Source organism: Canis lupus, chromosome 7 (assembly GCF_011100685.1).
Source record: "Canis lupus familiaris isolate Mischka breed German Shepherd chromosome 7, alternate assembly UU_Cfam_GSD_1.0, whole genome shotgun sequence".
In the NCBI taxonomy this organism is placed as follows: Eukaryota; Metazoa; Chordata; class Mammalia; order Carnivora; family Canidae; genus Canis; species Canis lupus.
This window is the reverse complement of record NC_049228.1, coordinates 31,311,101-31,334,971: the sequence shown is the minus strand read 5'-3', so window position 1 is coordinate 31,334,971 and position 23,871 is coordinate 31,311,101. Positions and strand designations below refer to the sequence as shown.

The 23,871-nt window shown below is 38.9% G+C and overlaps 1 protein-coding gene across 2 annotated transcripts in view; it reads left to right on the top strand.

Annotated features, from left to right (window-relative positions):
• The first annotated feature begins 9,980 nt into the window (after positions 1-9,980).
• MAEL (maelstrom spermatogenic transposon silencer) overlaps positions 9,981-23,871 on the top strand; it is a 30,545-nt gene continuing 16,654 nt past the window's right edge. Inside the window, exons 1-6 of one of the 2 annotated variants that reach the window (XM_038542652.1) lie at positions 9,981-10,244; positions 10,533-10,625; positions 11,801-11,900; positions 13,031-13,186; positions 14,403-14,444; positions 23,388-23,512. In XM_038542652.1, the coding sequence (XP_038398580.1) occupies positions 10,101-10,244; positions 10,533-10,625; positions 11,801-11,900; positions 13,031-13,186; positions 14,403-14,444; positions 23,388-23,512 (660 nt within the window). In that variant the 5' untranslated portion in view covers positions 9,981-10,100. The remainder of the gene's footprint in view (positions 10,245-10,532; positions 10,626-11,800; positions 11,901-13,030; positions 13,187-14,402; positions 14,445-23,387; positions 23,513-23,871) is intronic. The other variant, XM_038542653.1, reaches the window with a different exon arrangement.

The window sequence follows — 23,871 nt, the reverse complement described above, 5'->3', positions numbered from 1 at the left end:
TCCAGCTGGAGAAGAACAATTGGTCTAGGCTGCATCTTCCTGAGTGTCGGGAACTCCCAGCCACCTCTAAGGAGGTGCCAAACTGGGTTAAATCATGGTGTATGCCCCTCCCAAATGCATAGGTTACTACCAAGCTGATGGAAGGTTAAGAGAACCTTTGAGGGCACACATAATGGTTCAAAACACACAGCCTAAAGGATGGCAGTAGAAAACAGACAGAACAGTGATATCATTTTACTGTATTGTTGATGGTAGAGGGGTATGATGTCAGAATCCTGGGGTCCTTCCAAGGGTGGTTTTTGAACTTTCAGCATCAGAATTACATTAAAGTGTTTACTTAAAATGCAGATTCCCTGACTTTCTAAAAACTAAGATCAGGAACTCTGGGAGGGGCCTGAAAATCTGCATTTTAACTGCCTTCCTTCCTCAATCGCTTCTGAAGCACTCTATGGTTTAAGAGGTAGTACCTAATTACTTTTATTGTTTCCCTGGGGAGCTGTTGAGTTGATGTTTGCAAATGAGCCTCAGATTCAGATCCGGTGATGCTCCAGTTATACATTTCTTTTGGCCAGAAAGGACAGGACCCACAGTAGAGATTAGCTTTCACAGCTATGGCAGGGTCTGAATCCCTAATACTTCAAACTCTCTGCAGCTGCCAGGGACAAACATGTCAGAACATAGACTCCTGGGACCAGAGCAGAGTCGAAGGAAGCCATAGCTAGAATTGTGGGTCTTGGGGATGCAGGGGGAGTGGGCTAGCAGACTGCTTTATTAAAGCTGTATACTGTAGAACAGAATCAGGACATGAAGAGAAGTGAACCACCACAAGGAGATATGCTGGTAGCTGGTAGCAACCTCATGGTTATAAATATAATGCAGCTGAATCCTCTTTAAAACATGATTTCATTGCAGGCATATAGGCATGCATGTACATAAATCCTGCTTAACACAGGTCTTTTTAAAGCACACAGATAACATCACATTTCTACTTCTCTTCTCTGATCTTGACTTCCAGGAAGAATCTATGAGGTTTGACTTTAAAATAGATACCATGTTTCTTACCTAAGTTTTGTTCAGCTTTCCTTCCCTGTGCTACCCTTTAGGTCTGTTATCTTCCCCATCTCTCGCATCTTCAAAACCACCTTCAGTGAATTATAAGTTTTTAAAAATCTAAATTCAAGCAAGGAACTGAAAAAAAAATTGGAGATTCTGGGCACTCTATACTGGAAACTAGAGACATTTTCAATCTGAAAGCCCTTTCATATTGAGGAATAAATTGTTTCATTAAGAAAATGCTTTAAAGAAAGGATATGCAAATGTAGAATGCATGATGCCAAAAAATTTAAAAAGCTGTACTGCCAAGAACAGTGGTAAGTATATAATAAGTAAAAGATTGGAAAAATGTGCTGAAAATTCCATGTACTTGAAGCAGATTTAACCCAAAAGTCTGCTATTTCAGGCTTCCAATCAAACTACAGTGGTGTAGGATGCTGAATTGGATGGTGACTACCTGCCCCATCCTGAGCCCAGACCTCACCAACAGTGGGCAGCCTCTACCTGAGTTACCTTTCTAATGACAATTTCCCTGCAAAGGTCTATCCAAGGACAATGTACAGAAAAAAGAGCAGAACATAAAACTGTAAAACAGGATGGTCCGAAATATAGGAAATACAGGTAAAAGAGTCAATGGAAACAACAAAAAACTGAGAATGGTTATCTCTGGGTAGGATTGTCATTCATTTATATCTTCTGAATAATTTTCTATATCCTCTAATATTTATACAACATAGAGAAAGTTGCTGGACAAAAGATACAACTGTGCCACAATTTACTGTTTCTGGGACATCACTAGAGGAAGGAAAGAGGCACAAAGAAAGAGTTACAGATGTTTTGTCAGGCCTGTATCTTTAGCCAGATACAAAGCTCCCAAATGTACACCTGCTCTCATTCTGTCTCAATCCTGAGCAGTTAATCAAGTTAATTATGAGCAATTGAAGCCCTGGGAGCCCTTACTAACTGATGGTTCAACTATAATTTCTTTGAGAGTTACGGAGCCAAAGATGAAGTCAGCTTGCTTCTCTTTCATGAGCTCTTTCTCTGATTTTTGCTTTCGTTTCTTTCTTTTTTTAAAAGATGTATTTATTTATTTGAGAGATAGAGAGCATGTGAGGGGGGTAGGGTGAGAGGCAGAGGGAGAGAGACTTTTTAAGAAAACTCTGAGTGCAGAACCCACCACAACCTGATCCCAGGACCCCAAGATCACCCCCTGAGCCAAAACCAAGAGTTGGACTCTCAGCAAATTGCACCACCCAGTCGCCCCTTTTGTTTCTTTTTGTTTCAATGTTAGTGTCCTTCAGAGACCTGAACAACATTAACAACCCCCACATCAGCAGCAGAGCAGATTTCAGTGCTTGAGCAATATCCTTCAGCCCAAAGGAAAGATTAAAGAGGTCCTGTCTTCCCATATTTTATCAAGGCCTTGGGCACTAGGTCTTGATGATTAAGCCAGAAGATTGCTTCTCAGCTGTAAGCATCCTTCTAGAGGCCTTCTTCCCTGGCACAGGTCAAAGATGGGACCTAAGAAAGGGAAGTGAGCCAGAACAAGTATGTCATCCAGTGACCTCACCCCCAGATAACAGGCAGGAACAGGAGCTAGAATAAGAGAGCCTGGACACTGAGCATAAAAGGAAACAGCTCAAACAAATGAGGGGTCATTTGTAGGCTCTCGAAAGCTAGTTTTAAAAACAGCAGCTTTGACCTTTGTGTTGGGAGTTGTGGAGAGAGGTGGGGCTCTCTCATAGAATTGTTAGTTTTGTACTTCTACCCCAATTCTGAGTGGGTGCTTTAGACACAGAGATGATCGATGTGGGTTTTTGTTTAATTAATTACAAACTTTTGGGGATCCCTGGGTGGCGCAGCGGTTTGGCGCCTGCCTTTGGCCCAGGGCGTGATCCTGGAGACCCGGGATCGAATCCCACGTCGGGCTCCCGGTGCATGGAGCCTGCTTCTCCCTCTGCCTGTGTCTCTGCCTCTCTCTCTCTCTCTCTCTCTCTCTCTCTCTCTCTCTGTGACTATCATAAATAAGTAAAAAAAAAAAATTAATTACAAACTTTTTAGGGTCTTCTTCCCTTTTCTTCATCTTCTCTCTTCCATGAATTCATTCATTTAGTCCATATACATGTATTGAGCCCTTACTATATTTTAAACACAATCCTGTCTAGAGATTTAAGATGAAAGGAATTTAAAGATGAATGAGTCACAGCCCCTTATGTCAAAGAGTTTACTGTTGAGATGTAGCCATGTGTGTGTGTTGGGGTGGGGAAGAGACAGACATATGGTCTTGAACTGTGATGGTGTGACAGGATCTATACTAGGACAAATGCCAGGTACGGTGGTAGAAAAAGGGAAGGGGGTCGATCACTCATTAAGGAGTGTGGGTCAGAGATATCTCTTCAAGAAAAGGTAATCCCTGAGCTGAGTTTTAAACATTATCTGGGCAGAATTTCTAAAAGCAGAAATGGAGCAGGAGGTAGTACAGACTCAAGCAACAGGCAGAGAACAGAGTGGAGTCTGCTGTCTGGAACATGGGCAGAGATAGCAATAGGGCCAGAGATGGAGGCCAAGGGCAGACCAAGGGGACCAGGCTCCCGGGTCTGACCTTAATTCTGTGGGCAATGGACCACACAAGGATTTCTCAGCAGAAGAACAAGATTAGTTTCAGCCAAGTTATTCTGGCCACAGGGTGTAGGATGGGTTGATGGGAAGAGAGACAACCTCTTCCATGTGAGAGCTCATTACAAAAGCCCAAAAAGGAACAAGAACCAAAACTAGGCTACAGGGTAGCAGAAATGGGAAGCAAACAATAAGTGGGAGAGACATCGCAGGGAGACACAAGGTAGAATCTGCGTGACCTGACTGAGCAAGCAGAGGAATCAACTAGGCCTCAGGCTGAGTTACTCAAGAGTGGTTGTGCATTTGGGCAACATCTAGAGATGATGGGCAACTTGGAAATCCCCTTTTGCTTTGGCAAACAATTATAAACATCCTCGAGTATTGATAATGAATAGCTTGCAGTAAGAGCTCTAAAGAAGCAGGAATTTCATAGAGGTCAGAGGCACTCATGGGCTGTGTGGGCTGGTATTGTCACTTTACTACTCTAAGCCTCGATTTCCTGTTCTGCAAAATGGGGATGATTCTATAATTGTTTCACAAGTGAACATTACTATTACTATTATTACCAGCACAGAATGCACACTGAACAATGTCAGGCCCTTAACTTAAACTAGCATCAGGAAAACACTAGCATTTTAGGAAAAATATTTTCCTAAAGTGCCATGTGTTCCTGGTGGATTTGTAACACTTAGTTAAAAATCACTTCATACTTCATATTTTAAAAAAAGAGTAGAAGTCCTCCAAATCTCTAATGGCTTCCCACCCATTTAGGTGAGATCTAAGATTCTTATGATGGCCCTGTAAGCCCTGGATGGTTTGGCCCAAACTCCTTCTCCAATACCCTGTTTTCCTACTTTTCTTGCTGCACTGCAGCCACAGACTTGCTTTGCTGTTCTTCACACATACTTGACATGTATCCCTTGGGGTCTTTGCACCTGCTTGCTCTTCCTTCTGCTTGGACTACCCTTTGCCTGACATCTTCATGGTTTGCTTCTTCACTTCCTTCCACTGTTTGCTTAAATTTCATTTCCTTGAAAGAGCCTTTTCTGACTACCCTAAATTGCACCTTCAATTGGTTCCTATCCCTTATCCTGCATTATTTTTCTTCATTGGAGTTATTGTCTAATAATATATTCGGACAACTTATTATATTCATGATTGTTTATTTCTTTATGGTCTGCATTCCTCACTATGTTATACACTTTGTAATGTGTTCTTGGGCCTAAAACTGAGCTTGGTAGTCCACAGACTGTCCATATATATCTATTAAATGAATGAAGTGCTTTCCCTTGTAAATACTCTCTTGTCTTAGTTTCCCTGGTTTTCTCTTGCATCTTCAGACATTCCTTTTTAGTCACTTTTGCTGGGTTTTCCTGTTCTTGCTGGTATTTCAGGACTCCATCCTAGAAACTTTTTTTCCTCTCTTCACTCTCTGCCTAGGTGATCTAATCCATTTCTATGAATTTAAATACCATCTTTATGTCCAAATTGCTTCCAAATTCTGTCTCTAGCCCAGAACACCAGACGTACACAGCCAACTGCCTACTTGACATCTCCCCTTGGATGTAGAAGAGGCATTTCAAAATTAACATATGCAACATAATTCTTGATCCCCCTGCCATGCACACCCTCAACCAAAACCTACCACCCTCTAGAATTTCTGAATAGGAAGATCAATCTGGTTGAAAAGAGGGAAAAAACTGATCCATTTACATAGGACTTTACTTAACTAAGACTGAAAAAAATCAGGTGTGCCAAAGAAGGAGAGGAGCAGGTAATAGAAAATATGAGGAGCAGTGGACCCTCTGTGGTACCAGCACTGTCCTCCTTCCCCCAGTTCTTGCTATTTAGAAAAACACATGAGTTGCCACTGGGTTACTCAAGCCAAAACCATAGGAATTCTCCCTTTCTCTCACTTCTGCATCCAATCCATCAGTTATTTCTTTTTTCCCCAAAGTACAATTTGAAGCCATCCTCTCCCTTTCATTTCTCCTGTTTCTTTTCTGTTCTAGGTCACCATCATCTCTCACATAGACTTCTGAAGGGACCTCCTAACTAGTCTCCCCATGCCCATTCTTGCTGCTTTAAACCTATTCCCAAAATAGCAACAAGACTGATCTTCTTCAACTGTAAGCCATGTCATGACACTTACAAAAAAAAATCTTTCAATGACCACCCACGTACTTAGTAATACTTGAACACTTGACACTGCTATGCTCAAATCCCAACCTCAGCAATCACCTTCTCCACCTGAGTGGACACACAACTGTAACATCAATCAGTTTTCTGTCTATTCTAATGATACACCAAACTATTTATTGTCTGAGACCAGTACACATGCTGTTCCCTCTATCTAGAATGCTCTTCTTTTGATTCTTCACATGATTAGCTCTGTTCTTTAGCATCCATTCTCATTTTAAATGGCTCTCCTCAGAGAGATTGTCCTGATTACATATCTAAAAATTTAGCAGTTGGGCAGCCCGCGTGGCTCAGCGTTTTAGCGCCACCTTCAGCCCAGGGTGTGATCCTGGAGACCCTGGATCGAGTCGCACGTCAGGCTCCCTGCATGGAGCCTGCTTCTCTCTGCCTGTGTCTCTGCCTCTCTCTCTCTCTCTCTCTCTCTCTCTCTCTGTGTCTCTCATGAATAAATAAATAAAATCTTAAAAAAAAATTTAGCAGTTAAATCTACATATTGTTTTAAAATGTCAAAATAAGGTAAAGCAATCTTGACCAAGGTGGAATAACAGTGAATGAATTTATCCATCAGTCTTAAACAACTAAATATTTCAAAAATAAATATCAAAAGCAATGGTTTCAGACACTGGACATCAAGGGCAGGGTGAGTAATCCCTGAAAGAACAGAAACAAAGTGATCTCTATGATTGCCCCAGATTCCTGGAGAGAGTATCCAGAATGCAGCAAGAGGGGTAACCCAGACTGAGCCCTGTGGTCTCCCTGGGTTGAGGAGATGGAGTTGGTATCTAGATAGGCCACAGTGACTATAGTTTGCAGGGCAGAGTGCCAGAAAAGAAAGAACAGCACAAAAAAAGAGCTCTGGAAATCTGCTAAGGATCTCCCTTGAAGCTCCAGCTGAATTCTGATCTGTGTATGTGTGGGAGGAAACTACACAGTGCCAGGGAAAGAACAACCTGAAAGGATTAGAAGGAACAATCCTTGAAATTCACACAGGGCTAGAAATAGCTTGTGTTTCCATCAGCCAAAATGGAAAAACTTCCAAATTCATGGGTGTCAGGCAGAGTACTAAAAGGGTATTATATCAGCAGAGGAGAAAATCAGCCCTAAAGGTTGCTCTGATTCCAAATAACAAAGCATAAAAGCAAGCCTCAAAAGTAGGAAAAACTACATTTGAACTGTTTGTAAGTAATATAGCTCTATCCCAGAAGAAGCATAAGAATATTTATAAGAATACAAACATGCAGCATTCAAAAGATAAAATTTAAAGTTGTCATCAAATCATATATTACCAAGCTTGCAAGAAGCAAGACAAAAAAAAAAAAAAAAAAAGAAGAAGAAGCAAGACAATACAACCTACAATAAGGAGAAAAATCAATCAGTAGAAACAGACCCAGAAATGACACAGATGATGGAATGAGCAAAGTCATTTAAGAGTTATTCTATTTTATTTATTTATTTATTCCCATTTGGATGCCTTTTATTTCTTTTTGCTGTCTGATTGCTGAGGCTGGGACTTCTAGTACTATGTTAGTACTTTCAACAGTGATGAGAGTGGACATCCCCTTCTTGTCCCTGACCTTAAGGGAAAAGCTCTCAGTTTTTCCTCTGCTGAGAATGAAATTCACTGTGGGCTTTTCATATATAGCTTTTGTGATTTTGAAGTATGTTATCTCTATCCCTACACTATGGAGTTATTTAATCAAGTAAGCGTGCTGTATTTCATCAAATACTTTTTCTGCATCTATTGAGAAGATCCTATGGTTCTTGTCCTTTCCTTTATTAATGTAGTTTATCACATTGATTGATTTGTGGATGTTGAACTACCCTTACAGTCCAGGAATATATCCCACTTGGTCATGGTGAATAATCCTTTTAATGCACTGTTGGACCTATTGTTGGACCCTATGAATTTTTGCATTCATACTCTGTAATTCTCTTTTTTGGTGGGGTCTTTGGTTTGGGGATCAAGGTAATGTTGGCTTAATAGAACGAGTTTGGAAATTTTTCTTCCGTTCCCATCTTTTGAAACAGCTTCAGTAGAATTGTTATTATTTCTTCTTTAAATATTTGGTAGAATTCCCCCTGGGAAGCCATCTGGCCCTGGGCTCTTGTTTGCCGGGAGATTTTTGATTACTGCTTCAATTTCTCTGCTGGTTATGGCTCTGTTAAGGTTTTCCATTTCTTCCTGTTTCAGTTTTGATAGTTTATGTTTCTAGGAATGCATCCATTTCTTCCAGATTACCTTATTTGTTAGCATATATTTGCTCATAATATGTTCCTATAATTGTTTGTATTTCTTGGATGTTGGTTGTGATTCCTCCTCTTTCCGAATTTTTTTATTTGGGTTCTTTCTCCTTTCTTCTCGATAAGTCTGGCTAGAGGTTTAGTGATCTTATTAATTCTTCCAAAAACCAGCTCCTAGTTCATTGATCTGTCCTACTGTTCTTTTGGCTTCCATTTTATTGATTTCTGCTCTAATCTTTATTAATTCTCTTCTCCTGCTGGATTTAGGCTCTATTTGCTCTTCTTTCTCCAGCTCCTTTAGGGGTAAGGTTAGATTGTATATTTGAGACTGTTCTTGTTTTTTAAGAAAGCCTTGTATTGCTATATATTTCCCTCTTGGGACTGCCTTTGCTGCATCTGAAGGGTTTTGAACAGTTATTTTTTCATCATCCTCTGTTTCTGTGAATTTTTAAAATTCTTCGTTAATTTCCTGGTTGATCCATTCATTCATAGTGATTCAAAGGGGCACATGCATTGGGGGTGACTGGGTGATGGTCACTAAGGGGGGCACTTGACGGGGGCACTTGACGGATGAGCACTGGGTGTTATGCTATATGTTGGCAAATTGAACTCCAATAAAAAATAAATTAAAAAAAAGCCAAAGGGGCACATGTACCCTAATGTTTATGGCAACATGTCTTAAATAGCCAAAATTTGGAAAGAGCCCAGGTGGTCCATTAACAGATGAATAAAGAAAGAAAATGTCACACACAAAAAAAATATGGAAATTACTCAGCCATCAAAAAGAATGAAACCTTGCCATTTGCAATGATGTGGATAAAACTAGAGGGTATTATGCCAAGTGAAATAAATTAGTCAGAGACAGATAAATACCATATGATTTCACGCGTGTGGAGTTTAAGAAACCAAACAGATGAACACAGGGGAAGGGAAGGGAAAATAAAACAAGATGAAAACAGAGAGGGAGGCAAACCATACCAGAGGCTAAACTCTGGGAAATACACCAAGGGTTACTGGAGGGGAGGTGGGGGGGGGAGATAATTGGATGACAGGCATTAAGGAGGGCACTTGTTACGATGAGCACTGGATGTTGTATGTAACGGATTCTACCCATGAGTAATAATATAGTATATATTAACTAAATTGAATTTAAATAGAGAATTTTAAAAAAGAAAATAATGTGGGGGGGGGGAAAGCTTTCATAGTAGCTACAAATATATTCCAGGAATAAAACTAACAACAACAAAATGACACCACCTTTTTGAGGAAATCTGTAAAATTGTATTGAAGGACATTATTTTAAACCTCCGCTCCTTATTGTGCTTTCTAACATGGTAAAAGTTGATTTCAAAAACATATTCTTTGCAACTATAACAAGTGTCATTTAAGAATGGGGGAAAGACAGAAAGGCAGTCACAACCCCCCCCCCCACCCGCCCCACATGGGTTGATGCACTTGACTTGTCATCTTCCCCTCAAACGCCCCCCACTAGATTGTAAACTTCTTCAGGGACAAGATATTGTTTGTCATGGTCCTCACTCTGCCGCCGCCACCCAACACGTTTCACAGTGCCTGGCACAGAGTAGGCCTTTTGCAGATACGAAACATGAAAGAACTTGAACCACCACTCTCTCGTCCGCTTTCTCTCCACCTACTTTGACATATATTACGCAATAATGTACAGGAATTGCGCCAAGCCCTCCACGTGACAGCGCGCCCATCAACGCCTCATCCCAGCCAATCAGAACGCTTCGCACCTGTGCCCGGGCTCCCCCGCCCCCCCCACCCCCACTGCCCCGCGAGTCAGTCTCAGACTGTTTTTCTCGGAGCGAGGCCAATGCGGCTGCGCACCGCGCCCTGATTGGTCCAGCGCTGTGGGCCTTGGCGCGCAGGCGCCAGCCTCGGTTACTAAGGGCGGGAGCCCGGCGAGGGCGCCGGCGGCTTGTGCTGTCTCTGGCGCAGGTTGTCGAATCCTGGCCTCGCTCGCCATGCCAAACCGCAGGGCCAGCCGTAATGCCTACTATTTCTTTGTGCAGGAGAAGATCCCCGAACTACGGCGGCGAGGCCTGCCTGTGGCTCGCATAGCTGATGCCATCCCCTACTGCTCTGCTGACTGGGCGGTGAGACTGGAGGTAGTGGGGTGGGGGTGGGGGTGGGGGTGGGGGTGGGGGGGTAGGGAGGCTGCGGGGGGGCGGACCAGGCAGTTGGGCAAGTGGGAGGGCGAGGCGGCAAGGAAGGAGGCCTCGAGGAGCCTAATGACTCCTTGGCTCCAGCTGGCGTGAAAGGAAGGCCCCTGTTCCCGCCCTAGGGCAAACCGACACAGGGACCCCCGTGAAGTCCTGGCTTCTGCCTCTGGGGCCGGGGGCACTCGGTCCTCATTGCTGCTTCTCTCCTTTCTCTCCTCCTTGAATGTCCCCAAGCTTCTGAAGGAGGAAGAAAAGGAGAAATACGCAGAAATGGCTCGAGAGTGGAGAGCAGCCCAGGGAAGGGACTTTGGGCCTTCAGAGAAGCAGGTAAAGTTAGCCTGAGAGGAGCGCTACCTGCCTGGCACATGGGCGTGTTCAGTAAATGCTGGATGGGTGAGTGGGTGACTTAGGTTAGTGCAAAGAAGAATTTTTCTTTTTTTTTTTTTTTTCTGGCGTCAGAATGCCTGTGAAAAACCCAACAGGTTCCCTTAACTAGGAGACATGTTGCTATTTGGTAGTGAAAGGCCAGGGGAATCCCTGTTAGGAAACCTGCAACCAATAAACTTTGATCTGCCAGGAGATTGTTGGGTTTTAGGGTTGGTACCAGATGAACGCTAAGGGTTCCTTCCAACCCCTTTATGATTGAAGACCCCTCCCCCCCCCCTTTTTAATGTTTTAAAGTAGCTTGGGCCATTCTATTTAAGTGACACCCGGAACCAGCAAGTGGTTGTGTTTAAAATATTGAAACAACAAAACTTGCACATGCTAGTGAATATTAGTATGCCTTATAGGTAAGAGTTGAATAAAGTTTATTTGGGTAAATTTATGTGTAGTAGAATGATAAAGTATTGAATAAACTTTTTCTTGTTGGTTTGTATCAAGAAAATTCAGGGTAATTGTGGACTTTTACCCTCTCTGTTCTTTTCATTCTGACATAGTAAAGTTCCATTCTTATTTTAAACTGGCAACATTGGATTGAAATTCAAGAGCACTTCGCTTGCTTTAGGTTTGAGCGATTTTAAATTTGTAGATGTGTGTTTCAGTAGAATTGAAATACAGTTGAACCTTGTTTTTTTTTTTTAACTATAATGTCTTATAAGACATTCTCAAAGTATGCATATCTCATTGAGACTTGAAGTCAGCATAATTGGAGTACTTTGTTGAATGATGTTCTTTTGGCCACTGGGCTGGTATGTATTATGGGATTCAGTGGGATTACTTTAGATTATCAGTAGTGGGCAAATGGTTTTCAGCAATGGTTGAATTGGTTGTTTGCCACTCACTTTTTGATTCAGAATATGTATAGATTCTGCCCTTGTCTGCCTTTGGGTGTTGATGTCACTGACAGATGTGTGCTTCTTTACTCATTGGGTTCATTGGCCTAGAGAGGTTACTGAAGTAGTCAGTGAGTTGTTTTCCAGGTGTTTTGCTAAACTTAAGTATTTGTATAAAGTGCTCAGTAAGAGTTTGATTATGTGATCAATTATTTTCTTCCTCTTTAGAAACCTGTTTCCACTCCACTGCGGCAGCCAGGCATGCTTGTACCGAAGCAGAATGTTTCACCCCCGGATATGTCAAATTTGTCTCTAAAAAGTGATCAAGGTAGAGTAATCCTAAAATTTTTTGCTTAGATAAATGTGGTTGCTCAGAACACTATGATATGTTGATCAGTAATTACGTGTTCTGTTTATTTTGATCCTGCATTTCAGAATAATTGACTACAAGTATTCAAATATGGTGCTAAAGTTGTAAAAGATTGGGCAATTTGCATTTGTTGAAATAACATGAGAGAGATACAAGAGAAGATTTTGTTTTATACAAAAATCTGGTCTCTTGATTAATAACCACTTCATAGGTTACTAAATATACTTCTTAGATTTGTTTATAGCTAGATCTTTAGATACATTTAAAGCATAAAGATCTAGCCTAGAAAAGAGCTTAGCTAATAAAAGTCCTTGTTATTTCCTCTGGCTTTTTTCATTGTGTTCTGAATTTACTGAAGACTAATAAACTTTTAATAGTCTTAAATGTGGCTAATCCTAGTAAATAAGAGCCTTCACGCTTTCTCACATTTCTTTCTTTAGAGAATTTATCAGTATTCTTGTGTATATTGGTAAAAAGTAAAGAGTGAATTAAATTGTCCATGGTTTATATCAGAGTTTTTCATTGCTGATTCTACTTAGCTTTATTTCCCAAACCTCTTGTATTTGTTGAGTACAGGTCACAGCTTTTAAGTCATTCCTGAAATTCAGTGCTTAATGTTTAGCTAAATTATGTAGAACTGGCTGCAAGTTTGAATAATTTTGTTGCTTCATGCAGAATGGTTACCACTGTAATTCTTGATAAGTGTGGGATCCCTGGGTGGCGCAGCGGTTTGGCGCCTGCCTTTGGCCCAGGGCGCGATCCTGGAGACCCGGGATCGAATCCCACGTCGGGCTCCCGGTGCATGGAGCCTGCTTCTCCCTCTGCCTATGTCTCTGCCTCTCTCTCTCTCTCTCTGTGTGTGTGACTATCATAAATAAAGAAAGAAAAAAATATAAAAAAAATTTCTTGATAAGTGTAATTATAAAAATTTTTATTCATTTAGTTGGTACAGATTAGTTTTCTCTTTTCCAGCTCACATAGGATTGATGATAGGAACACAAGGAAAATAGTTTTCAAACTTGGTTTTGTAGAGGGGTAAACTCTCATCTGTTTGTGTTTTCTTACTTTTTTTTCTTTTTCTTTTTTAGCTCTCCTTGGAGGCATTTTTTATTTTTTGAACATTTTTAGCCATGGTGAGCTCCCTCCTCACTGTGAGCAGCGCTTCCTCCCCTGTGAAATAGGGTGTGTTAAATACTCTCTCCAAGAAGGTATAATGGCAGAGTTCCACAGATTTATAAATCCTGGTAAGTAGAGTGAAAGATGCTAGATCTAAACAGTATACATTTTATCTTGACTTTATTTAACAGTATTTGTTTTCTTAAAGGCTGATGCATAGTTGAGTTCTTAAAGTATAACAAGACTTCATCATAATTGGTTGAAAAATTGCTAAGAACTAGGTGTTTACAGAGTTTTTCAGTTTAATCTTTTAACCTGAAGAAAGCATTGTAGTTGAGTGGGATAGTATGCCTAAGAAAATGTGTAGCCTGTCATTTGCTTACCTGTAGCCTTACATCTTGGAATTTTCTTTTTTTTTTTTTTTTTTTTTTTTACATCTTGGAATTTTCTAAAGGCTTTTTATGCCTTTTGCTCTTTCATTTCTTTGACCCATCCTTCACCATAGTGATTACTAGATTTTAACTTGATGTTGTTTTGTAACCTTGAAGAAAGTTATTAATCTTTCTGAACTTACTAGCTTATCTGTGAAGTGGGAATAATACCTATTATTGGCTGCTCTAAGGAATACAAGAGAAGATATGGAAATAGCCTAATATTTAATAGTCTCTCCAATGTTGTTAGTATCTCTTCTGGCTATTCCACTCTAGCAAAAGCAAGTAGTAATGAAGACCTAGGATTCAGTTCAGTTCCCAAGAAGATAGTTAAAGGACCAGTATACTTTTAAAGGCAAGTAGGAGAAACATATAGGGGGAAGAGTAAAGAAGAAAAGGTTGGGGAAAGAAGATCTTCATCTTTAGTTTTGCCAGTTGATTTAAAATTCATTAGAACAAGCCAGCACTTTTTCTTGTGTTTCGATGACAGAGCAACTAATCATCCTACTCACACTTGTAAGAGTTGCTGCTTAGGATAAATTAAATAGCTACTTTTGTTCATATGATTGTAAAACATTAAAAAGATAGAATTTGGAAACTTTTGTTGAGAAATACATACATGAGGCCCTTAATAGGGCCTCATGGACCCCTAGCTAAGACTCCTTTTAACACAACTTTGCTTTACCTATTTCTTTTTTATAAAGAAGTGACTTCCTTTTTAAAGTAGTTTAGACACTATACCGAAATTCTTTAATAATCCTCATTCCTTTGGTTTAAAAGAACTCTTATGAAGGTTTAATTTTTTTTTGTATTTTCATATAGCAATAACTATTACCTACCAATCGGTCATCCTATGGCATACGGCTATGGGAAAACCAGAGAGCTTCTCCCAACAAAATATTTTGTATTACAGGTGAAATTCCACGAGGATTTCGGTTTCATTGTCAGGCTGCAAGTAAGTATAAAGAAATGGAGTAGAATGATAGGCATTGAATGGATATGTACCTGGTTAAGATTTACTGCTTTACATGGGCGCATAAAACATTAAGTTGGGGGAAGAAATTTTTGGAGAATCTTCATAGAAATGGTAGATGATATATGTGATCCTTAAAAACTTTAAAATTGAATAGACTTGTGGGATACTAAAGGATATGACCATATACCTAATAAGCTCTGAACTAAATTTGTCTGGAAACTAGGTTTTAACCAGTTTCCTATGATTAGAATGAAAATCATGGTAATAGTTTTATTTTTAATTTATATTCAAAAAGCTTTTTTTTTTTACTTAACGTAGAAAACTAGCCTGTAGAAGTGTTTGAAATTACAAATAAGTTTTTCAAATCTGCCATAACAAGCAGCTATTTGTAATATTTATAATACAGTTCTTTATAAATGAAGAGAATATTTTAGAGTCCCTTTTGCTTATGAGCTTTGAGTTTTTTCCAGTCTTAGCAAAAAAGTATATAGTAGTCCTTTTTGTGTTTGACTGGGATCAGGGCCATAGATTGAAACAGGTAAGGGAAATTTTTTTAGTTGGTCCCTTAATGTAGCTTTGAATGAAAAAAATTTATAATACAGATTTTGAAGTGTGAACCTAGCTAATCTCCCCACAAGTTACATCACCTGAGGTATTCACTAAATAGGTGGTGGTAAGACAAAAATAGAAACTTAGCTGGTGAGTTAACTTCATTTTTACTTAAGCTGTTTATGGTTTGTTCATCTATTGAGTGCCAGATGGGAGTGCCACTGGCCTTACTGTTTATTATTTTGGTTCTGATATACTTGATTTTAAAAAGTTTTTGAGGCTTATTTTTACAACCTTTTCAGGTTAACCAGATTAACATAAACCTATTAAAGACATTAGGAATGTCTTCTTAATTTAGTATTCAAACTAATTGAAATTGAACAGAATTTGTTCAGGAAAGCTCACCCATTTAAACAGGTCTTAAATTGCCAATTTGATAACCCTGGGTAATGTGCCAGTTAAAGAAGATAAATGACTATATTAGACTGACGGCTATGTTGACATAATAACTAAAAATGCTTATGGTGGTGTAATCAACCTGGTGCTTAGGAAAATATCGTATTTCATAGAGGAACACACTGAAGCAAGTTTATGTGTGGATACAGTGTGGGTAGTAGCTAAAGAATGTGTGTGTAGATTTTTCAAATGCTCCTGTGCTATCTGGCCTTTTATGAAATACATGTAAATATAATTAAGTGAATACTTGATGGATGGATGTTTATGGTTTAGCACATTAGAGTCAAGGAATGTCAGGATTGGAAGAGATGCTGATATGGAATCTATTGATTTTTTTTTTCCCCCCCCCACTCCCACTGCCATGTTCTTCTCTGAAGGGGTACTTCAGGTTCTTATGAGTGCATGGAGGCAGGAAGTTTCTGGCCCTTCTCCTCCCCGACTTTAACCGGAGGAGCTCTGATTCCATTTTATTGGTTAATTTTCTTGAGGGAAGTTCTGCTTTAAAATAAGCAAAGCTTTGAAAACTCCTTTTAGCTTCCTATACGGAAGGTCCATCAGCTTTTAATATTAATCTTCATACACAAAAATTTAACATTGACTTAAGGCATAAAGGATATTAATTAATGAACAGTAGTGCATTCCCCAGTCAGCTGAAGAAATAAGAGCAGTGTGCTGTCATCAAAGGTCCCTAAATCTCTCCTTGACTGCATCCACCTCCCTCTTTATAAGAGAGACCCTATTTAGAATTTTGTGCTAATCATTTCCTTTCTTTTCTGAATAGTTTTGTGAATACTTTTTTTTTTTTTTTTTGGAGACAAGTGCACACAGGGGCTTGGGAGTGGTGGGGGAGGGGCAGAAGGCAAGGGTGAGAGCAAGAGAGAATCCTAAGCAGGCTCCATGCCCAGTGCAGAGCCCGACTCAGGGCTCAGTCTCATGACCCTGAGATTGTGACCTGAGCTGAAATCAGGAGTTGGATGCTTAACCAACTGAGCCACCCAGGCACCCTGTGAATATTTAAGTTATGAATTTAATTTTTCTTTTTCAAACTTTTTTTTTTAATTTTTTTTTTAATTTTTATTTATTTATGATAGTCACACAGAGAGAAAGAGAGAGAGGCAGAGACACAGGCAGAGGGAGAAGCAGGCTCCATGCACTGGGAGCCCGATGTGGGATTCGATCCCGGGTCTCCAGGATCGCGCCCTGGGCCAAAGGCAGGCGCCAAACCACTGCGCCACCCAGGGATCCCCTCTTTTTCAAACTTTTACATAAATTAACATTGTATGCTGCTTTCTGAACCTGTACTTTTTCTAACTCGGCATTACCTTTTCCTATTTTTTCTATGGGATTGTCTTTTATATTGGCTTGTGGAATTTTACTACATATCTGCTTATTGATATAATTGCAGATCCCAATTTTCAGTTTGTACCTTCTATTTTTTTTATTGTCAGTACAATGTCTTTTAATGAACGAAAGTTTTTATTTTTGACTTAGTGGATGTATCAGTCTTTTCTCTTACATTTTGAGGGGGTTTAGTATCTTATTTAAGAATCTTCTTCTACCAGAAGGCCATAAAGGATAGTTTTTATTAAGTTTTGTTTTTCATGCCAAAGTTCTTAATTCTCCTGGCATTGACTTATGTTTGGTGTGATGTAGAGATTCTGATTCATTCTTTTTCTATGTGGATAATCCATTGTCTCAGCATTATTTATTAAATAATCAGTTTGTTCTCAGTATGTAGTGCCACATTTCTGTTTGATGCCTGAGTCTTTCTGGTATCTTTATTTTCTTCTATTGGTCTGCTTGTTTTTTTGGTATCCATATTGTTAAACACAAGATTTTAATAATACTTACTTAGACAAGTTCCTTGACTTAATTTTGGAATATCCTCATTATTCTTGACCCTTTGCTGTTCATACGATTCAGAGTTGGAGTATCCTGCTTTACAAATACCTTTGTTGAAATTTAGATTAGAATTACCTTTAAATCTTCAGATCATTTTGGAGAAAACTGAAGCTTCATGATATTCTATCTGTAAACAAGGGGTGACTTTTATTTTTGACATCTGTAAGCCTACAACACTTACAGTCTTCTTCACAAGGATCTTAATATCTTGTTAAATTTATAGCTTATAAACTTTGTTATTTTTAAGTGATATCTCTTGAAATTATATTTTTATTTGCTTTTGTATTTTAGTTTTATCCAGCCATTGCTAAACTGTAACTCGAGTTCTTAAAATTCCTTATATAGTCCTGTCTGTGGGATGACATTTTTCTAATCTATATTTTTTTTATTTATGGGATCCCTGGGTGGCGCAGCGGTTTAGCGCCTGCCTTTGGCCCAGGGCGTGATCCTGGAGACCCGGGATCAAATCCCATGTCGGGCTCCCGGTGCATGGAGCCTGCTTCTCCCTCTGCCTGTGTCTCTGCCCCTCTCTCTCTCTCTCTCTCTCTCTCTCTCTCTCTGTGACTATCATAAATAAATAAAAATTAAAAAAAAAATTTAAAACTTAAAAATTTGTCGTAGGGTACTGGGTAGGAATTCTAGTTTCTAATGTTTCACCAACAACTATGCTGCTTGCTTTATACTTTGTTTCTTTTTTCTTCATGCACTTTTTTTTTTTTTTTGTATGCATTCTTGATCACAGTAAAGTTCTATTCCCAGTTTGGTTGGAGGTACCAGTTGTACATTTTAATGAACAGTACTTCTGTCTCACATGATTGTGTCTTTTGTTCATCTGGTAATTTGCTAATAACCAACCTTCCATTCTAGCAGTAAACCTGCTGGATTTGGTTTGTTAATATTTTGTTAATATTTTGTTTTAGGATTTGTGCATTCATGTTAAAGACTGAGGATAATTTTACCTAATTTTGTTACCAAGGTTGCTTTGCCCTCCTAAAATGGGTTAGAGAATAGGTCTTTAGTTTTTTTTTTTTTTAATTTACCTTTGGTTCTTTTTTATGGTTTTGGTGAAATTATTAATATTGATTTCCCTGAACATTTAAAGTCTTATGTCTGATAACCCTATTATAGAGATCTTTTTGGGTCTGTTTATCTTGATGCTCAGTCAAGGTACCAGATTTCTTCATATGTCTGATCATTTTTTTGAGTGCCAAACAGTAGATGGGAAAACTTGTTATTCCTCTCCAAAAAAAATATGATTGCTTTTGGCAGAAAGCTTCTGTCACAAGCCATCTCAGAGCACCTTAATTCAATTTGAGCTAATACAAAATTGGGTTCAGATATTTTAAGAATCCCATGTATTTCTAGGTGATCTCTAAAAAAGGAAAAAAGGCGCATTACCACCGAAGGACCACTTGTGAAATTTGTAATTGACTTCATAGCATAAACAGTAGAAGCCAGAAGACAGTTGAATATTTTCTAACTACATATTTAAGATATGCAAGTAATACTGGAGTAATATTTTTTTAAAGATTTTGTTTTGGAGGTGCCTGGGTGGGTCACGGTTAAGCATCTGCCTTCGGCTCAGGTCATGATCTCTCAATCCTGGGATCAAGCCCTGCATAGGGCTCCCTACTCTGCAGGGAGTCTGCTTCTCCCTCTCCCTCTGCCCCTGCTCACATGCACATGCATTCTTTCTCTCTCTCTCTCTCTCTCTCTGTCGCAGATGAATAAATAAATTCTTTCTTAAAAATTATTTTTAGATGGGCAGCCTGGGTGGCTCAGTGGTTTAGCGTCGCCTTCAGCCTGGGGCGTGATCCTGGAGACCCAGGATTGAGTCCCATGTCAGGCTCCCTGCATGGAGTCTGCTTCTCCCTCTGCCTGTGTCTCTGCCTCTCTTTTTCTCTCTCATGTCTCTCATGAATAAATAAATAAAATCTTGAAATTATTTTTAGGTAATCTCTACAGTCAACATAGGGTTTGAACTCATAGCCCAAAAACCAAGAGTCACTTTCTCCACCAGCAAAGCCAGCCAGGTGCCCCTGGTATAATATTTTTAATTCTTACAAGTCTAGGTCTGTTGAAAACTACTAATTTTCTCACACTCTAAATCTCCTATTCTAGAGTTGATAAGTGCTCAAATTACCAATGAACCCGAATGCCAGAATCAAGCTTTCTAGGATTTCCTTCCTCTCCAAGACTTTGGACTCCTGATTCTCACTGCAGTTTTATCTCTACAGTGCTTTCAAGCAGGTGTTTCATTTGTTCAGTTTCTCACTGTCATTATTAGAAATTGAACTCTATCCTTTTATATAACTTTATGCTGAAATTCATAATTTGATCTTCTCAGATACAAGAATGATTTAAAATCTGTGCTGAGTAACTTCAGTAGCTGAAATACCTTTGGATCTCCTTGTTATCAGTTTTGGTTTGGTTTTCCTTCTTTTTTCTTGTACCTGGTTATTCATGTAGACTAAAAAAATCTTTGAGAATGGCAAATTTATTGGTATTTTTTATTGGTACTTATTAAAATGTATTTTAGAGCATGTGGGGCAGGGAAGAGGAAAGAGGGAGAGAGAGAATCTTGAGCAGACTCCCCATTGAGCTTGGAGACCAACTTGGGCTTCAGTCCCAGGACCCTGTGATTATGATCAAAGCAATCAAGAGTCAGACACTTAACCAACTGAATCATGCTGGCACCCCAAATTTATTGGTATTTTATTTTATTTTATTTATTTATTTTTATTGGTATTTTAATGAAGACCTTCATTTCAGTTGTTTCTCTCCCATCTTGACCTTAGGCTAATATTTCACTTAAGGTAAGAAAAGAATACATAAGAGAAGCATGTTATTTTAACAAACAGTAAAATTACAAAAATGGAAAGTTTGCTTACTTAAAGCAAGTTGAGTTCATATGAACTCAACTTGTCATGAGTTAATTATGTCATGAGTTTATGACATAATTAAATCATGTAAGAACTAATAGTTCTATATACATTTCCATTGTTTGCGGTTTACTCTAAACTTGAATGCAAATTAACAAAGTGTTGGGAACATATACAGGTTACTTCTCTGTTACCTATTAAAAGAGCTCAGTGAGTAGTGATTACCAATAAAATCATCTGAAGCTGCCTCAAGATTAAACACTGTAGTTGTTTTCAAGGAAATCATTAGACTGTTTCTTTTATCTGTGACTATGCTTTTAAATATGTGTTTATCACATTAACTATCACAAAAATCTTTTTGAAACCCTGTAATACATAGATCGAACAATGTATATGTGGTCAAAGATCCCATAAGATGTGTGTAGAGATGCATTTTCTTTCTTTTTATCTTTGGTACCTGAATTGTGCTTTTGAAAGGCTGTTTATATATATATAAACATATTATGTGTGTTGTATATTAACATATATATACATCGAATTATATTACTGTACTAAAATAATTTTTTTATTAAGTCCAAATCAAATTCACTTTCACAAGTTAGTAACTTAAGCTTTAACCGAGTTATAGAAAATACATTATTCTCCTCTTCATTTTCATGCGATGTTGCTTTTTTGGTGTTTCTACCTTTAAAAAAAATAGCCAAATATTTAAGTTTTTGGTAGTTTGTTATTTGAAAAGAAACCACTTCCTTGTGATTTGCCTCAGGATTTGATGGAAATGCTTACAGGAACTGGCTAATAACAAAAACCAAGGGAAGCACATTCAAAATACTTACTTTTGTAGCAAATGGTCTTTGAAGACGAATAAATAGGTAGACCCACTGAAATGGTTGAAGTGGGCTGTTTAGAATACTCAACAATTTATATACAATTTTAAAATTTTTTCCTAAGGAGCTAAGTGTATTTGTACCAACTGCTAGCAGTGCAATACCTTGTTTATGATGACTTGAAACAAAACAAATGCCTATGAGGACAAAAGATGTATTTTGATTCTCTAATATACTTTCAGTATATAGTTCCATAACCTTTTCCTCACAATACAATACTCCCTCTCTCATAAAGCTATTCCCGGGAGCCATACAGTTTAGGTTCAGGGAGTTAAGAGTAATTGTTTGCAGTTTAAATAGACAGTAACTTTATACCTCCCTTTTAATGTGCTAATAGTTGTGTTTAAAAAAATAGAAAAGTACCATTTCTGATTTTTTTTTTAAGCGAAGATCTTGAAATCTGCATTTAAAACATAAAGTAATTCTGATTTCAAACTTGGGTTCTGCCTCTCAATCTTAAAAAAGGCGGCTCTAAGGGTAATCTTAATAACCATTCTTTAAAAAAGGAAACTATTTCTTTTAACTTGACACTCCACACTCCAGTTTCAAAACACATGATTTGTCTTGGTCATGGACATTTCCAAGATGAGATTTTATATTTTGCTCCCGTAGCTTCTGGTTATCAGAGAAACCATGCTTTACTTTATTGAAGGAGTTTTGGTCCTGCTAATGTTGGTGTATTCCTTCCAGTATTTTTCATCTTTATCTTTGCTTCTGGAGGCATTTCCTTTGGTTTACTGTCGTCGTCTTCATTAAAAGCTGCTGCCACTGAAAAGGGTTTTGAAACAAGAATTGGAACAGTTTTTTTTAAGGCTTACTTGATCTGAGTTTGATGGATATGGCTGAGGCTTTCTTTGTCATCTAACTACCTGTGGCAAATCCAGACTTGGATATTTTTGTAGACTTTTTTGGGAGGTCTGCAGGCTGCTGCTTCAGCTGCTCACTTCTCAGCGCAGCAACTGGAACTTTCCCCTCCATTACTCTGGAGGCTTCAGTTTACCATGGCTTCTCAGGCTTTTCTTCTCCCACCTTCCCATCCGCCATTTTCCCTGCCATGCTGAAGAAATGATTTTAAAGTAATTGAAAGCTAATAATGATGTTCCCCTCATCCAGAGAGGATTTATGTTTGCTAGACAGAAAGAGATTTTTTTTTAAACTAGCTATCCTTTTTTTTTTTAATTTTTTTTAATTTTTTTTTTTATTTATTTATGACAGTCAGAGAGAGAGAGAGGCAGAGAAACAGGCAGAGAGAGAAGCAGGCTCCATGCATCAGGAGCCCGACATGGGACCCGATCCCGGGTCTCCAGGATCACGCCCTGGGCCAAAGGCAGGCGCCAAACCGCTGCGCCACCCAGGGATCCCAAAAGATTTTTTTTTTAAGGTTTTATTTCTTTTTTTTTTTTTTTTTAATTTTTTTTTTTTAATTTATTTATGATAGTCACAGAGAGAGAGAGAGAGAGAGAGGCAGAGACACAGGCAGAGGGAGAAGCAGGCTCCATGCACCGGGAGCCCGACGTGGGACTCGATCCCGGGTCTCCAGGATCGCGCCCAGGGCCAAAGGCAGGCGCCAAACCACTGCGCCACCCAGGGATCCCTAAGGTTTTATTTCTTTATTCATGAGAGACCCAGAGAGAGGCAGAGACACTGGCAGAGGGAGAAGCAGGCTCTTTGTAGGGAGCCTGATATGGGACTCCATCCCTGCACCCAGGATCACATCCTGAGCCAAAGGCAGGTGCTCAACCACTGAGCCACCTAGGCGTCCCTCTGTATGTGCTCTTGATATCCTCAGGTAGTTTAAATTTTTGTGAGCAGTTGGTCTGAATTACTTGGTCCATTTTTTTTTTTTACTGGAAGTGAAACCTTAATCCTACAACCTTTGAAAAAGCAGTCCTTGCTATTAAGTTCTCCAGCCTTATATATAAAACAGATTCATGAATGGCAGATGGGAATAATGAACACACATAGGCTCAGTCACTTAAACCGGGCTTTAGTCCTGACTCCATTGTTTGCCAACTATTGACCTCTGCTAACTTGTGATTTTCAGTTGTGTCTTCTATAATATGTGTGTATGCCCTTCTTATAAGATTATGGGGTAATATAAAGTACCTAACTATAATTAGGCTTGGTACTAGTGCTTAAATATGAGTTACCCAGTACCTTGTTCCTGTAACCCTTCTTCCTTACCCATTTCATAATACTTACTTCGATCAAATTTTGAACTCCTTACTCCTTTGTATTCTCTTCAGGTGATTCTAGTCACAAGATTCCTATTTCAAACTTCGAATCTGGGTATGACCAAGCAACTGTGTTACAAAACCTTTATAGGTTTATTCACCCAAACCCAGGAAACTGGCCACTTATCTACTGCAAGGTAATTTCATTTTAAGAATTTTTTTAAGGCATGTACTGAGATACTAAAAGACCCATGAAAGGTACCCAAAGAAAGAATGTTTGCTTGTGTGTTAGCTGTGTGTGGTAAAACATGTTCATTCTGAATTGTTTTGAATGTGATTAGGTATAATAATTTCTGTGGTATTGGAGGGATTTTGAAGACTGCAAAAGCTGAATGTTATTTCTAATTTGGCAGATCTCATGTTTTTAGTTTCTCCTGCTGAAATCCCTTTTTTACTCTGAAGAAAGGGTGCTCTAATCTGTACACCTGTCCTAATAAGTAAGATCACTGTTTTTTAAAAACTTTGTAACAATCTCTTGATCTTCTTTTGTAATCTT